At 43.0% G+C, this 14,219-nt stretch overlaps 1 protein-coding gene across 2 annotated transcripts; it reads left to right on the top strand.

The window, feature by feature from the left end:
* Positions 1 to 384: 384 nt before the first annotated feature.
* LYSMD2 (LysM domain containing 2) lies at positions 385 to 13,093 on the top strand. 2 transcript variants are annotated; one of them, XM_032700344.1, is made up of 3 exons: positions 385 to 730; positions 5,873 to 6,210; positions 12,298 to 13,093. In XM_032700344.1, the coding sequence occupies exons 1-3, from the start codon at positions 533 to 535 to the stop codon at positions 12,347 to 12,349; spliced, it is 588 nt and encodes a 195-aa protein (XP_032556235.1). In that variant the 5' UTR covers positions 385 to 532; the 3' UTR covers positions 12,350 to 13,093. The 2 variants fall into 2 exon arrangements, with proteins under 2 accessions (XP_032556235.1, XP_032556236.1); XM_032700345.1 differs by lacking the exon at positions 5,873 to 6,210 and having other exon boundaries at positions 426 to 730.
* The last annotated feature ends 1,126 nt before the right edge of the window (positions 13,094 to 14,219 follow it).

Below are 14,219 nucleotides of genomic sequence, written 5' to 3'. Positions count from 1 at the left end.
ACCACAGCAGGGGCGTTGGAACAAAGCGATTTTCAAGGTCCCCTTCCAACCCAAACCATTCTGGTACAATTACACTTTCATATTTGCGCACTTATGCCCGAAGCCACTCCTTTTTACTCTCTCTTCGCATCTCAGACTCAATGACAAAATCCGCATTACTGAGACTCCAGCGGGTTGGAGTCTCCACCGCCCGCAGCGCTCTCCGCTGGCCCCTTCACAAACGTGTAGAGAGGAACTGTGAGTGCCTCCGGACGGTTTCTGCAGAGTGACGCAGACTGCCCAGCCCAGGCCAGCCCCTCACACTCGCTGCCCTCGCCCCGCTCCCCCCTCTCGGCCCGGCCCGGCCCGGCCCGGCCGCCGCTGGGCGGGCGCTGCCCCGCGCATGCGGCCTCTCCCCGCCGGGCGGGGCCGCGCCGGGGCCTCCTCCGGGCCGTGTCCTGCGGTGCCGCCGGGCCGGGCCGGTGGCGGTGCCGGGGCGATGCCCGGGGTGGCGGGGCCGCGGGGCCGCGGGCGCTGAGCGCGGGGTGGGAGCATGGCCGAGGCGCTGCGCCAGGAGCCGCCGGGCGGGCCCGAGTCGGAGGCCGAGCTGTCGCAGCGGCTCGCCCGCACCAAGGCCCGCTCGTACGGCAGCACGGCCAGCGTGGCGGCCCCGCTGGCAGAGCGATACGTGGAGCACCGGCTGAGCGCCGGGGACACGCTGCAGGGCATCGCCCTCAAGTACGGCGTCACGGTAAGGGAGGGAGCGCCGCTGGCGCCGACACAGGGGCGGCGGGGCCCGGAGCGGCGCTTGGAGCCATGGAATGGTTTGGGTTGGAAGGGAGCATGAAGATCAGCCAGTTCCAACCCCTGTGCCGTGGGCAGGGATGCCTTCCCCTAGGCCAGGTTGCTCAGAGCCCCATCCAGCCTGGCCTTGAGCGCTTCCGGGGATGGGGAGTGCAGAGCATCCCTGGAAGCAGAGCATCCCTGGGCAGCCCGCACCTCAGCACCCTTGCAGCCCGGCTCCGCAGCGGTGGTGGGGCCCCGAGCCGGGAGAGGACAGCAACTTGTCCCTTAGAGCATTTCCCACCCACAGCGGGCAGAAAATGGTGTTCTCCCCGTGGTACGGCGCTGGCTTTAGTTTCGGTATTTGAAATGATGACATCTGAGTTCATGGCCTGCTCAGAGGGGTCAGCACCCGGCGAAGGGCTGAAGTTCACACTGCCCGGCCAGGACACGGCTCCAAACTGACAAGCACCGGGATCCCGGGATGGGACAGAGGTCTCCGGGAAAGGAGACACACTCTTGCTTCCACTAGGAAACCTATAGCCACGCAACTATTCATTACTACACTCACTTCAGATTAAAAAAGAAATTAAATTTATCTTGAAGAGAATCATTATTTTGAGCTTGACGCATAGGCTGTGACAAGGGGAAAGAATTTCTTCTGGTAGCTTCAGGGCTAAACATTCTTCCCTTGTGATCTGCCTCCCAGCCCAGAGGTGAGGCACAAGTGCCACTGGTTTGAGTGTGTTGCTTTTCTGCTTACTTTCTATGGAGAAAGAAAGTTTATTTCTGTGAAAAATGCTGAAAGGCTTATGGCAGCTGAGGACATGCAGAGTCCAGTAGGGTCTACCAGCACTACCATTCCTGACAGAGCAGAGTTCACCTACCCTGCCTTCATCTCTGCTTTTTTGGGGCCCTTATACTGATATGCATCTTCAGTAGTCCCAATATGCAGAATTGCTTGGGGCCAAGCACCTGATGAGCATGGCACTGGTACACAGTCAGTGTCACACTCACATCAGCTGCAACCAGCACCTTCCAGTTGGCTCTTTCTAGAAGAGATACAATACAGTCCCAAACTAATAAGCTCTGACTGGAACAGTTTCTTTTCCTTCTCTTGGTCTGCAAGATCTACTAAAGCCTTCCATCACCTTAATAGCATTCAGCCTTTGTTGTGGAACGGGTTAAAAGGCTATTTCTCTTCCCTTTTGAAAGATGATGCCACTTTTGACTGATTCTTTTTGGCAACGGAGCTAATGACCCTTTGGATTTACACTGGTCCACATTAAAATGAAGTTTTGCTCACTAAGAAGGCAAAACAGCACATTGCATGTTTGATTTCTTTTTTGTTTTTGGCAGCACTTTCCATTATGGATAAAGTCTCTGACCTAAATGACTTAGCTATGTTATTCCTCATTCAGAAGTGAAAAATATAAACAGATTACTAAAAGAGTAGTTTTCCAGAAAAAAAGTCATTTCTAAACAATTTTAAACCCCCTTTCAGCTAAAGTGAAGTTGTGGATCAAACCTGTACAAATAACTTCAAGTTATGTACTATAAACATTGTTTATAGTATGAGTTTAATAAGCTTTTGCTGTGTTGATGATGCATTTAAGGTATAAATGTTGGGTTTTTTTCCCCAACATGTCATTGGTTACTCAATTTAGTGTTGGTGAGTATTGTGCTTAAGAAACCAGAGCTGCATCATTATAGAGTTCAGTTGAGAAAGGTTAATCTGACATGAAATGTCCCTAAGAGCAGTGCCAAGTTTGGTGAAATTAGCCATTGTGTTTCTGTTTTAATGGGTTTCAACCCAGGGTAGGAATGTATGCAAACGTGTTTGCTTTTAGCAAAATGAAGAACATCGTGGTTTCACACAATGACAAGGACTCACTTCCCCTAAAGAGTCATTCCATTTGCTTCCTGCATCATGTATCCTTGGCTAGGAGTGGGAGTTGCTGTAATGAAAACATCAGAATTATCTTTGGCTGCCCTTGCCTCCAGTATCACTGTTTTTAGAAGTTTCCCTGTGGTTTTCCTCTCTGGGAGTTACTTTGTAGCAAGAGACATCCTGTCCAGTGCCTGCTTTGGCATGACTTGGCAGAGACAGTGCAGGACAGATGAAAATGTCATGTTGGGGGAGAGAGATCAGTGTGCTTTGTTTGGCCTCATGCTCTGCTCTTCACCCCATCCCCCAGATACTGGCTATTAATCTTCACAACTTGCCTTCTTTATATCTTCCTTCTGGGTAAATTAACACTGGGAATTCATGTTTAGTATCATATTTATGGTTCAGTGCAAGTGCTGCATCTCTTTTGAGGGGAGAAGAAAGAGGACTATGTTTCATTGTCAGTAGAAGCAGTTTTAATTACTTAGTTCAGCACCAGTTTGTGCATTAGTGTGGGTTCAGTTAAAGTATTAAGCACGTGCTACAGCTTTTGCTCTTTCGCTGTGATAGATCTGTAGGTAACAGACCCAAGTTCAGTCTTCCTAGCACTAAAAAAAGAAAGCTCTTGTTAAATTCTGTTCTCCATACGCCTATGAGTGTCATACTGACTTTAGGAGTTATATATTGCACATATGAATTAACCTGCTCAAGGCTGAGGGATGGTCTTTTTAGAGCCAAGTACTTTCCATTTCACTGTTACTCAGTTCAGAGGTACACAGTCTTCCAAATGCCATGAGGTGGTACTTTAGTAAGAAATAACCAGAGGTAGAATTACAGTGAAGTAGGAGAGAGAATAGCAGTACCAGTGCATTATTTATCAGCTATCAAAGCATCACCTTCCAACTCCCCTGCAGTAAAGATCTCAGTTTTCAGCTTCTGTATTGTATTAGAGAATAGCTCCAGCTAGTATTTTAAACATTTTTGACACCCATCCAGACAGACAGCTTTTAGAAATTTTAACAGTTGCCATTTACACTAGGGCCGTTATAAGGTCTCATGACTAAATCAGGTGAAACTTCCTTTTTGCCCTTCAGATGGTGCTCAGCTTGGGAGAGAACTTTTACCCTCTACTGTATGAGCCTAACTGAAAACAGCTTCCAAGCTTCAAGAGCTGGTAGAGTAGAGAGCTTCTCTTGTAGTAGCTTACTGTGAGTCACCAGATGTTAGCTATTCAGTTTTTGAAAGGGATTATGAAATCTAAGCATTTCATCATTTTAGCCATCTGCATCAACAGGTTGGGGTTATCTTTAACCAGAGAATACATTTTTTTTTATATGTAATGGGTAGAAATTGCTTCCTGCTGAGCTTTACTGCACTGTTTTCACTACCTTCCCATACACCTGTCCTTTCTAGAGAGAATCCTATTTACTTTTAGGGAGAAAGATCTCATCAGGTTTCCAGGACCCAAGCAAATGCATCCATGCAGGACCCCAGTTCTATAACAGCACTGCAGCAGATACTTTTAGTGCACAGTACAGGTCTACACTGCATAGAGTAGCTGATTTGAGTTCTGCAAGTGGCCTCACAATCTCATCTGCACAGGCATGCAGAGTGCAGTAGGTTCCCTTGGATCCCAGTAGGTTCCCCTGCTGGTATGTTCAGTGTGAGGAATGCACAGGCATGTTTAAGCCAGTTATCTGGTAGCAATGGTCTTTTCTTTTGCAGTTGGGAAGGACTCCAAGTAGTGCCAAAGTTTGAGAGACTGACAAGGATAAGATGATGGAGCAATTTTCTCATCATCTGAGCACTGAACTCTAGATACTCAGACTTTGAAGCAGCAAGTGGCTAGTACTTGGAACACTCAGCTCTGAGTGATTATGCTAGCAGCAAGACTCCTTACAGTCTTTATTCTTATTCACTTTAGCTCCATGTAGTTCAGTAAAAATAATTAACAGTTCTAATGAAAGCATGAGGGTTTTTTCTGTTCTCTTTGTACTTATTTTCAAGCAAGTTTTATTTAGAGGGCATTTATCGTTGCAGTACTGTAGTGATTGGGGATTTTCTGCTTATTACAGTCACCAGGGGACCAGAATGGTAATTTTTTTTTTTCTGCTTAGAACTTCCACTAATGAAATCATGAATTCAGGTTATGACTAAAGCATAAAGTCCCATAATCATGGATACAGATTTCTGTGCTTTTTAAAAGCTTGCAGTTGAGAAACAGGAAGTTAGTTTGTTGACTTAGAAGAGAAATTTTGATGAGTTAGAACTTAAACATTTTTGGTAGGGACACAGTATAAACATACTGGGAGCTTTCCTTCGCCTGCAAAGCAATGGAATTTATAATTGCTTCTCAGATTAACTATAGACCAAGGGAGTTTTATGCATTAGCGTGCTGAGAAAGAAGGTTGCTTCTGTCACAACCTACTCATTAGTACAGGCAGTCTTGGGTAAAAGTAGCATAAAAAGTATGTAGCAGGCATGTGGTGGCTGTTATCAGGCACATTATCACACACATGAGGTTGCTGTTGAAGGTGCTGCAGATTCAGTTTACTGAACAAATGCAGCCACTGGTCTGTGCAGCTGCATGACAGTGTTCAAGAGTCCCCCATTCTTTCCACTGCCTGACTCCTCACTGAAAATCAGGACTTCATCTGAAGTCTGAATGTGTTACATCAGCTGGAGGGAATACCAAGCAGGAGGCATATACTGCTCTTCCAGGACTTGTGTTGGTCACTGTTCATAACTAACATGTCCTAGAATCCTCAAGGTAACTTCATTGCCCCTTATTTGGATTTTTCATGCTTTTACCAGAGGGTTCACCTGCAGCAGCTGCTAGCAGTTCTGAGCTTTACTGTAATATAAATCCAAATCAGCAGTACTTTTGCAACAGAGTTTTTATTCTTTGGCAGGTTGTTCATGTGAGCCTGTATAGAGACTGGAAGACTGTTCAAGAAAAGCATCTTCAGGTAGTGCAAGACTTTAGAAAAAGCAGTATCTTGGAGTCAAGTCTACATGAAAGAAGCTAGGATGTTAGCAAGGCTAAAACAGAGCATGCACTCTGAAATCACTTTGAATGCAAACAGACTCTTTCCTGAAGTCATTGCTGCTGCAGAGAAAGTATAGATTTATTATAACTAAAGGGTATTGTACTACTTCAGAAAGTTAGTACTTTATACTTTGCCAAAACCTAATAACTTACGTTTTTCCTATCTTTTTCAGATGGAACAAATAAAGAGGGCAAATAAACTGTTCACTAATGACTGTATATTTCTGAGGAAAACCCTGAATATTCCTGTTGTATCAGAGAAACCATTACTGTTCAATGGACTTAGTTCACTGGAGTCTCCTGAGAATGAAACTGTTGACAGCTCCCCTTCTTGTGATGAAGGACTAGTAACAGTTCAGGAAGAAAGTAGTTCTTCTCCCAGTCCTCAAGAGCCTGACAGTCAGCCCACTGCACCAGAAGAATTATCTGCCAAAGATTTCCTACAGAGATTGGACTTGCAGATTAAGTTATCCAAACAAGCAGCCAGAAAACTAAAAGATGACAATGTCAGGTAAATGCCTCTTTTGGTATTAAGCATGTTAATCTCACCCTAAAGGCATTTTAGTCTGGGCTGGACCCTCTTTGTGGGGCCTCTCAGACAGCATCTGCAGCTTTAGTCTCTGCTATTATCATGCACCAGATACATTGAAAGCGCAGCATTAGCAGGTGCCTTGATATGGCAGTTAGAAGGGCTGCCTCACAATACATGGTTAGAGAATAGCAATAATATTTCATAAAAGCTGGAAGGGCAGCATTCTCCAAGATGCCTTGCTGTCTAAGAGGGCAACTACTTAAGCAAAGCCATAGTTTTCAGTAGGCCTACATGGAAGCTGAATGTGTACAGCAAGGCATGATTTCATTTTTCTTCTGTCCCAAATTGCCTCATTATTGTGTAAATATGCTCCATAATGCAGTTTCAGTTAAACTATCCTATCACCTTTCCCTGTGCAGTCTGTCCCTTTGTGGATCCACCTGTACAGATGTCATCTTTTCTTCAATATTTCTTCTACATTCACTCATAGAAAAAGCAGTATTTTCTGTCCTGTCTGCCACAGTGGTTATCCCCTCACATATGTAGGTATCCCATGGAGAGCACAGAAGGACTAAGAGCAAGAGTGGACTTCAGTAGTGTTTGTTCTCCATGTCCCTGGGACAAGCTTCCTCAGCCTGGTCACAAGCAACCTCTTGGGCTGGCTCCCTGCCTGTTTATTCTCCTCAGAAATCACCTCAGTGGGGGATGCTGAGGTGACCTTTCCCATGACAATAAAAGGTGTGACTGCAGAGCACTGATATTGCAAGCAACATACTTTTCACACTAAGCAGAAAGTAACCTTTCAGGAAAAATTGCTGTTGGAGGTCAGAACCTTCTCTGTTCAAACTCATCCACTTCCATTGTTACATATGAAGCCACGTAGAGCATCTATCAAAATGTGCTGCTGCTGACTTTCAGATCATTAGATGTATGTACTTAACACAGACTAGAGGTGTTGACCCAGCAGTTAAACTGTGTGACAGGAAACCACAGTCCCTGCCACAGAAAGGCAATTATTTTAACATCCCTTCAACAAAATAACATGCTAATTTACAGAAGGAGATTCACTCAGACCTTACTGCCCTGTGAGCAGAGCCAATACAGTGAAAGCAATATCACACAAATAGTGCACTGCTGCTACTAATATCCATTTCCTGTATTGCTTAACTTACAACTTGGGAAATGGGGGCCTGGTACCACATTTCCTCCTAAGAAACAATGTTTACAGGAGAATGAGTTACTTTTCTACCTCCTGTTCAGATTTAGCAGAGAATTTTGTTAGTTATGCACAGAGCACAATTTTTGTTGGTCAGGATGCTACAGGACACACGAGATACAGAGCTGCAGGCTGTCTGCTGAGCAGGATGTTACCCAAAGTTTCTGAAGAGAAAGAGCTTCCTGTGCATCTGACAAAGTCTTCACAATGTTCCCTTCTACCCCAGCACATCCAGCTTTCAGTTGTGGCCCACAAAAGCCATCCCTGCCTTGTCCTCTCCAACACAGCTGGAAAGGACAGACCCCTTTACAGTCAGACAGGAAGGGGCAGAGGACCAAAGTGAATGTTTACTCCTTGCAGGCAGCAGGAGTGGAGAGAGACCATTGCCAAAAGCCTCGGAGATACTTTTCAGCTCTGTACCATCAGTGGTGTTTCTGGACCCAGACTGGAAGGTGGCAGCATTCCTTACAGTGTCCCAGCCACGTCCCAGGAGGCACCTGTTCTCCTTCCTGCCCAGACCTTTCTTGTCCCTTGCTTGGAGCAGGAAGCCTTTGAAAAATGGAGAGCCAGGATAGTAAAGCAACCTCATGAATATGCAAGTTTTCTATTAGAGTGAAAGCCATTTATGAAGTTAAAGTGCTGTTTCCAGCTGCTCTGGCCTTCTGTATTAGGGTTGCCTTGTCAAAGCCTGCTTAGAATGTGACGTGTGCCAACACTGCCGTGTTTCAGTGTCTGAGAGTAACAAAGGAGCACCTGAAGTTAATCTGCTGCCACCAAAAGTGATATGAAACTAAGGCAACTGCAAGCAGAAGCAGACTATCCGTTTGAGAACTTAAAGAGCCACAACTTCTCACCCTACAGTGAGCCTGATCTGACTGATTGTGAGAACCACAACGTCTGTTTAATTGCTCTTTACTTTGATCGCCCTTAAGTTGCCAAGAATGCATGTGCATGCATGCACTGACTCAGATTAAACCACACAAGGCTGTTTTATAGTCAGAAACTGCCTTGTGCTACAAAAGCAGCTTAAGGTGAATTGCATTGTTTAATCACAACTCTTGAAGTCACTCCTTTAAGTGTTTTCCAAGGAATAAAGTATATTAACTTCTAACGTCAGCTACTTTCCAGCTAAAACCTCTTGCTTTTAGGTAGAAGTGTTGAGGAGCACAAAGTTGCAGATTTAGACTAGATACTAAACTATAATAGCTGTGCAAGTAGATAAGCATTAAAGGTTATAGAATGTGATCCACTGAGTTTGTGCCAGCTGCCATTCACTGTTACAGTTTATGTAAGCACATGGATAGATCTACATGCAATACTACTTTTACTAGAGTTTCATTAAGAAATCATTAGCTAATGAATCACTAATCATGCATATTTACCCAAGATGCAGTTCGAGCAATAAAACCTTTTTGCTTTGAGCAGTGTTTTTATAATAGGCCAAAAGAAAGGTGAAAGGATTAATATAGTTGTTTGTAGCATATGTTGCTAACTCATGTATTTGCATATTAGGGAAGAATACTCAGTTTTATCCACACATGAAATAAAAGCAACGTAATAGAAGATATGGTGGTGCTTCATCTTCATAACAGCCCCAAATGCTGTTATGCATGCTTCAGGATGTCAAAACTGAAAATAAGTTTAGTTACGCTTTTTGTCTCAGGTAGTTGAACACCAGATGTCTAATGCAAGTCCTTAAGATTTTAGGGTGGTACTGTGGTAGACCAGAACACTGAGGCCATACACTCTGCTTGTGGGACAGGTCACATCTTTCTGCATTTGCCTTTTAGTGGCTCATTTTGAAAACCTTGTAACTGAGTAGATCCACTCTAATCACTGTCGGTTATATGAGCCGATATAACTGGTGTCAGCACAGGAACAGAACCATATACTGTCACCTGCTCGGTTGCCTTGACCTGAGTGGAGGAAAGAGTAGGGTGTTGAAGCCTATTAACTCACAGCTCAGATTGCTGCCCTGTTTAATTGTGCGTTCTAGAAGCATCCAAGCATTTATTTGTTCACACTCAGGTGTGCTTGCCCTTACAGAAGTGGTTGATTGTGCCTGATACATGCCACAGCTTGGAGGAGACTTCCTTCAGCTCCTGTATCCTACTGGGCAAAGTGGAGACAGCAAATGGGAGGGGACAGCACTGCAGTGTTTTAATGCTGTGCTCTTCCTTTTCCATTCCCTGAAGGAGAATGTTAGAGTGACTTACCACTCTGCTATTTTAGGCATCTTAAAAGTGAAGAAAATTGTTTGGTCGTTAAGCAGATACACACTGCCATGTTGGTGCCTGTGGGCCACATAACATTTTATTTTATATAAAGCTCAGCTTGTTTTTAAGCCATCAGAACAGACTTGTACTTGCTATGCATGGTTCTAAGATCTACATTAGTGATATTCCCTGGCCACTAGTGTGGTTTGGAGTAGTGTTGCAGACCTCTCATGGGCTAGTCCTGCAGCCTGGGACAGAAGGGCAGAAGATGTTCTTGCCCACCCTTGCTGGCAGCTGCAGCAGCAGCTCCAAGCCATGGTCAGAAATGTATTTTGCACCTTACAGCCAGTCACTGCTTTGCCTCAGTTCAAGCATAACAACCTACTATATAGTTTTTATGTCCCTGCCATGCACAGAAGCCCCTCAAAACTAGCTGTAACCCCAGTGCTTTCTGCCCTCTGCTGACATCTAAGCCCTTAGTGCACATTACACAAGGGAAGTGGGGACAAAGAGCCTAGACAATGCTTTTGTTACTTGGATGTCTGAAGACCTGCTAATATAACATCAGTATTTCAGTTCTTCAGTTGTCTATATTCACCCATAATCAACTGCAGCTCATTTCAGTCCAGTGTTTGGCTGTTGCCATGTCATTATGTATGTTATTCCTATGTTAAGGCTTTCAAGAAGAATGATTGAAAGGCTGATTCTATTAGCCTTTGATTGGAAGGAAGGTAATTTGCTGTAACACTGCCACATTTTATTCTCCTGAAAGGAGAAATGTAACAAAGCTAAGCAGTACAAAGTCATTTCCAGTGTGGAGCATAGAAAATAAGTTCTGCCCCACTGGACAGTCTGAGCTCTGAAAATGTAGTAGTTCTCCTTCATCCTCACACAAACTAACAGGAGACTGGTACTTGTAACTAAGTTCCAGGCAGATATGGCTAGAAACACAGTGCCCCAGAAGAGCATATATCACAACTTCAGAATACACTTTTTGAAATATTTAGCTTCAGCCAAGTAGTTATGGTTGAATTTTACAGTCCTGCAGTCCAGTCTTACAAGTCTGGTATGTGGATAGGTTTCAGTTCTGAAAAACATTTTAAGATGTGTTGTCTTGAGAGAACTTACAGGTCTGAAGTGTTTTTAGTGCTTATTCAACTAAACATGAATTGTTTGCTTCCTTACTTTACTGTCATGCCAGGTGTCATGGAAAGTATCTGCAAATGATAGTATTCCCTGGCAGTTTTGTATGGAGCATTGATTATGTAAAGAAGGATGCTACTTAAATGTTGGACACATGTCATCTGTATCTTAAGATCATCCTTGATACTGGTTCTGCAGCATCACTAATGTAAACAGATGTATTTGTAAGAATGGCTAAAAATCTGTTCACAGTACTACTGTAACCACACATCCCTGCAATAACTACCAGTTTATCCAAAACTTGGGGGTTTTGAGGTTTCTTTTTTTGAAAAGATTGCTTCAAGGCAAAAGAAATATTATGCCTTTGGCTTAAGATAATACTTTTGCTGGGAAAATGAGTGCAAATTACTCAGCTGCTCGGTTAGTTTGTAGAGTTCTTCTCTCTGATTCTGTTTTGGGGGGCTGTATGAAATTTCAGTTGTAGATAAATAATCATATTTAAAAGTTATTAGGGAAAGCACAATTAGGGTTTTGATATTGAAATATTTAATTTTTACCTCATATCATTATTAGACTATTGGAATAACTGTACCTGTGTATGAAACCAGATACAATATTAAAAGTAGTCCTTAGAAGCTCACAGTGTAGCAACTGTAAAGTCTTTCTGTTCTCACCAAAACACTAAAATTGGCAGCAGCTTTTAGACTAGACTCTCAGGAACAAAATTTTGAAGCTACAGTAGTACAAAACAATGATCTTTGGAGAACGTGGCATGCTTGAATTAGTACTGGATGCTGCACTGCAATAACCTTACATAACCACTTTTTTTTTAAAGGCAATCAAGTAAACAGCAGGCAGACTGATTTTTCCTGAGGATGTTTTACAGCAACACTATTTACCATTGTCCAGTCATTGCATTAACAATAACACTTTGGGAGAACTGTTTTTCTTAAGAAAATCCAAGTGATGATTCTCCATGGTGATTGATGCTCAGGAGCATCAATGAGGGAGCCCACTCAAGGAATGCCCTTGCAGCAGCAAGACACAGATCCAGCTACAGCTCCTGTTCTTGCTTCATTTGGTCCATCTGTACCCCTGCCATTCAAAAGGTTTGAAACAAACTTCTAACTAAACTTATTTTGTAAAATAAGAAATTGAGAGCAACACTACAGGAGTTCCATTATGCCCTCCACTTTTTTATCCTTTACAGTATTTCTTATTGATTTGACAATGTAGTGTCAAGAATAGTACTTTCTGATGTTGTTGAACTTACACAGCTTTACTTGTGTTCAGCATTCTGTTCTTTAAACATAGTAGGAACTCTAGAGATGTGTAATTAACAGTATTATACTGCAAGTATTCCTGTTGGGCAAGGCTGGCTTTGCTTAATTTGATCCATTAGGAAAACTGGTTACCTGCATTTTCATTACAGCTTTACTGTTGAGACATGGTATGTTCCTGACCTGATGATTATGATCATTTTCTTTTTAGAGAGGAGGAGGATGAGGAAGGTCCCTATGCAACTTCTTCATATCACCAGTAGAAGACAGATGTGATGGCCTGAAAACTTCCCATGAAATCAGTTCTTAAAGAACTAAACAGTCAATAATTCAAAACCCAAGTCTTTTGGACTCATCATCTTGATGTACTTAAAAGAAGTCACGATGGGTAATTGCACTGAAATGATGACCTCTTCTGCCTTCCATAGGTTAATGTCCTTATGCTATATCAACAAAGGGTTTAAGCCTTCCAAAACTAGTAATGGCCTTTCTACCCCTTCAGTGCAAACTGTAGCATGGTAGCAACAATATATCCTTGAGGTCACCTTTATGCAGGATGTTGATCTTTAGTAAAGATTTTGTAAATAATTGTTAAAGTGAAATTTGTTTTAAGTATTTAAAAATATTAAAGTTTGCTTGTAAATGACAAACTATGAAAGTAATAGGAATTTACTTATTCTGCAAACATAGGCAAGTTTGCTGTGAAAGTTTTGTCTACTTCAGGGCTGCAGAACTTGCCTCTGAACTCTGTGTGTGTGTCTGTGTGTGGTTATGATGTATTCCTAGAAAGGGGAATTCAACTTGCTTTGATGAGTTAAAGCCTTTATGGTTAAACAACTGTTTGCAAATTGGATTTCTGCTAATACAAGGGACGAGTTACAGCCAGAGATTTTTCTTTGTGAGATATGACATTGGAATATCAGATGTGTGTTCTTGTGTGCAGTTATATTTTGTGTGGGTTTAATTTAATAAAATACAAAAATACCAATGTGTCTGTTCATAATGCAGTGAGCTTGGTCCTAGCCTGTTTTGTGTGAAGAATGGTTTGTCTAGTTATATGAACTATTAGATACTAATATCAGGGTAAATAGTGTCCTTTACCTTTACCATATAACTCACCCTCCTCAATGACACCTGTAAGAGCTATTTTCTCTAATTGTGCAGTCAAGAAAACTATTAGGATAAGAAATGAAAACTATTAAGAGCCACTCTGACAAGCCTGTTCTGAGAAGAAATGCCAGTGTTCAAGTCTGCAGGTAGACCTCACCTGAAGCTCAGGAAGGCAGAATGCAGCCTGCATTCACTCTTTGCCCCAAAGTTAGTGTATTAGCAACTTCTTGTTAGGCATCCTAAGTTTTTTCCTGAAGTATTCAATAAGCTCCACAAAACTCCCATCATTAAAGACTTGCTGGATCCCCACTGTGACAGATGCAGTTTCCTGTCTTTCTGCTCATCAATATAATTTATCATTCCCTCAAAGCAAAACCCTTTTGCAGTACGTTAAGAGAGAAGCAATATAGAAAGTTTCATTGATTTACGAAAACCAGAAGTAAAAATTCCAAGCCTGGCAGGAATTGGTATTTCCCTAGAGCTGGCTCAGACCCAGCAGGCTCATTCAGATCAACTCCAGCTCTGGTCCTAAAGAGGAGGTCTGCAGTGGCACACAAATTAACAAGAACAGAGAAAGCCCAGAGTGAATAAAAGGAAGCACTGATTTTCCTTGAAGAGACTGGTGAATTAGTTTTAAGTCTTGTATCTTTCTTAAATTGGGATATTTATTTATTCCTCACAGGGTAGTAACTTCTGTTGTTGTCAGTTAATTTCAGGACATCATGAAACCAAGAATGAACTGCTTTTCCAGAGGGAACCCTAGCTTCAAGCCCAGTTACATTTTATAATCCTACAGAAAAATTTAATCCTTTTCTACCAAGGGCCTGCTATTGTGATACCCCACCCATCCAGCACACACAGGACCAGGGTGCTTTGCTGAGCAGGTCAGAAGCGCAGCTGTCCTGGCACAGTGAGTGCTGCCCCTCCTGCCCAGCACTGACCGAGCTCCTGGCAGGGACACTTCACTCTGGCCCTCCCAGTGAGCTGCAGAGCCTTCAGGACAAACACTCCCTCACACCACGT

This window comes from Chiroxiphia lanceolata, chromosome 12 (genome assembly GCF_009829145.1).
Source record: "Chiroxiphia lanceolata isolate bChiLan1 chromosome 12, bChiLan1.pri, whole genome shotgun sequence".
Lineage (NCBI taxonomy): Eukaryota > Metazoa > Chordata > Aves > Passeriformes > Pipridae > Chiroxiphia > Chiroxiphia lanceolata.
This window is presented reverse-complemented; position numbering and strand designations above follow the sequence as displayed.

Bases quoted from the DNA above. Each gene is read 5' to 3' on its own strand.
- LYSMD2 (XM_032700344.1), top strand. From the start codon at position 533: ATGGCCGAGGCGCTGCGCCAGGAGCCGCCGGGCGGGCCCGAGTCGGAG. The intron at 731-5,872 runs GTAAGGGAGGGA...TATCTTTTTCAG, and splicing joins CCCTCAAGTACGGCGTCACG to ATGGAACAAATAAAGAGGGC. The intron at 6,211-12,297 runs GTAAATGCCTCT...TTTTCTTTTTAG, and splicing joins CTAAAAGATGACAATGTCAG to AGAGGAGGAGGATGAGGAAG.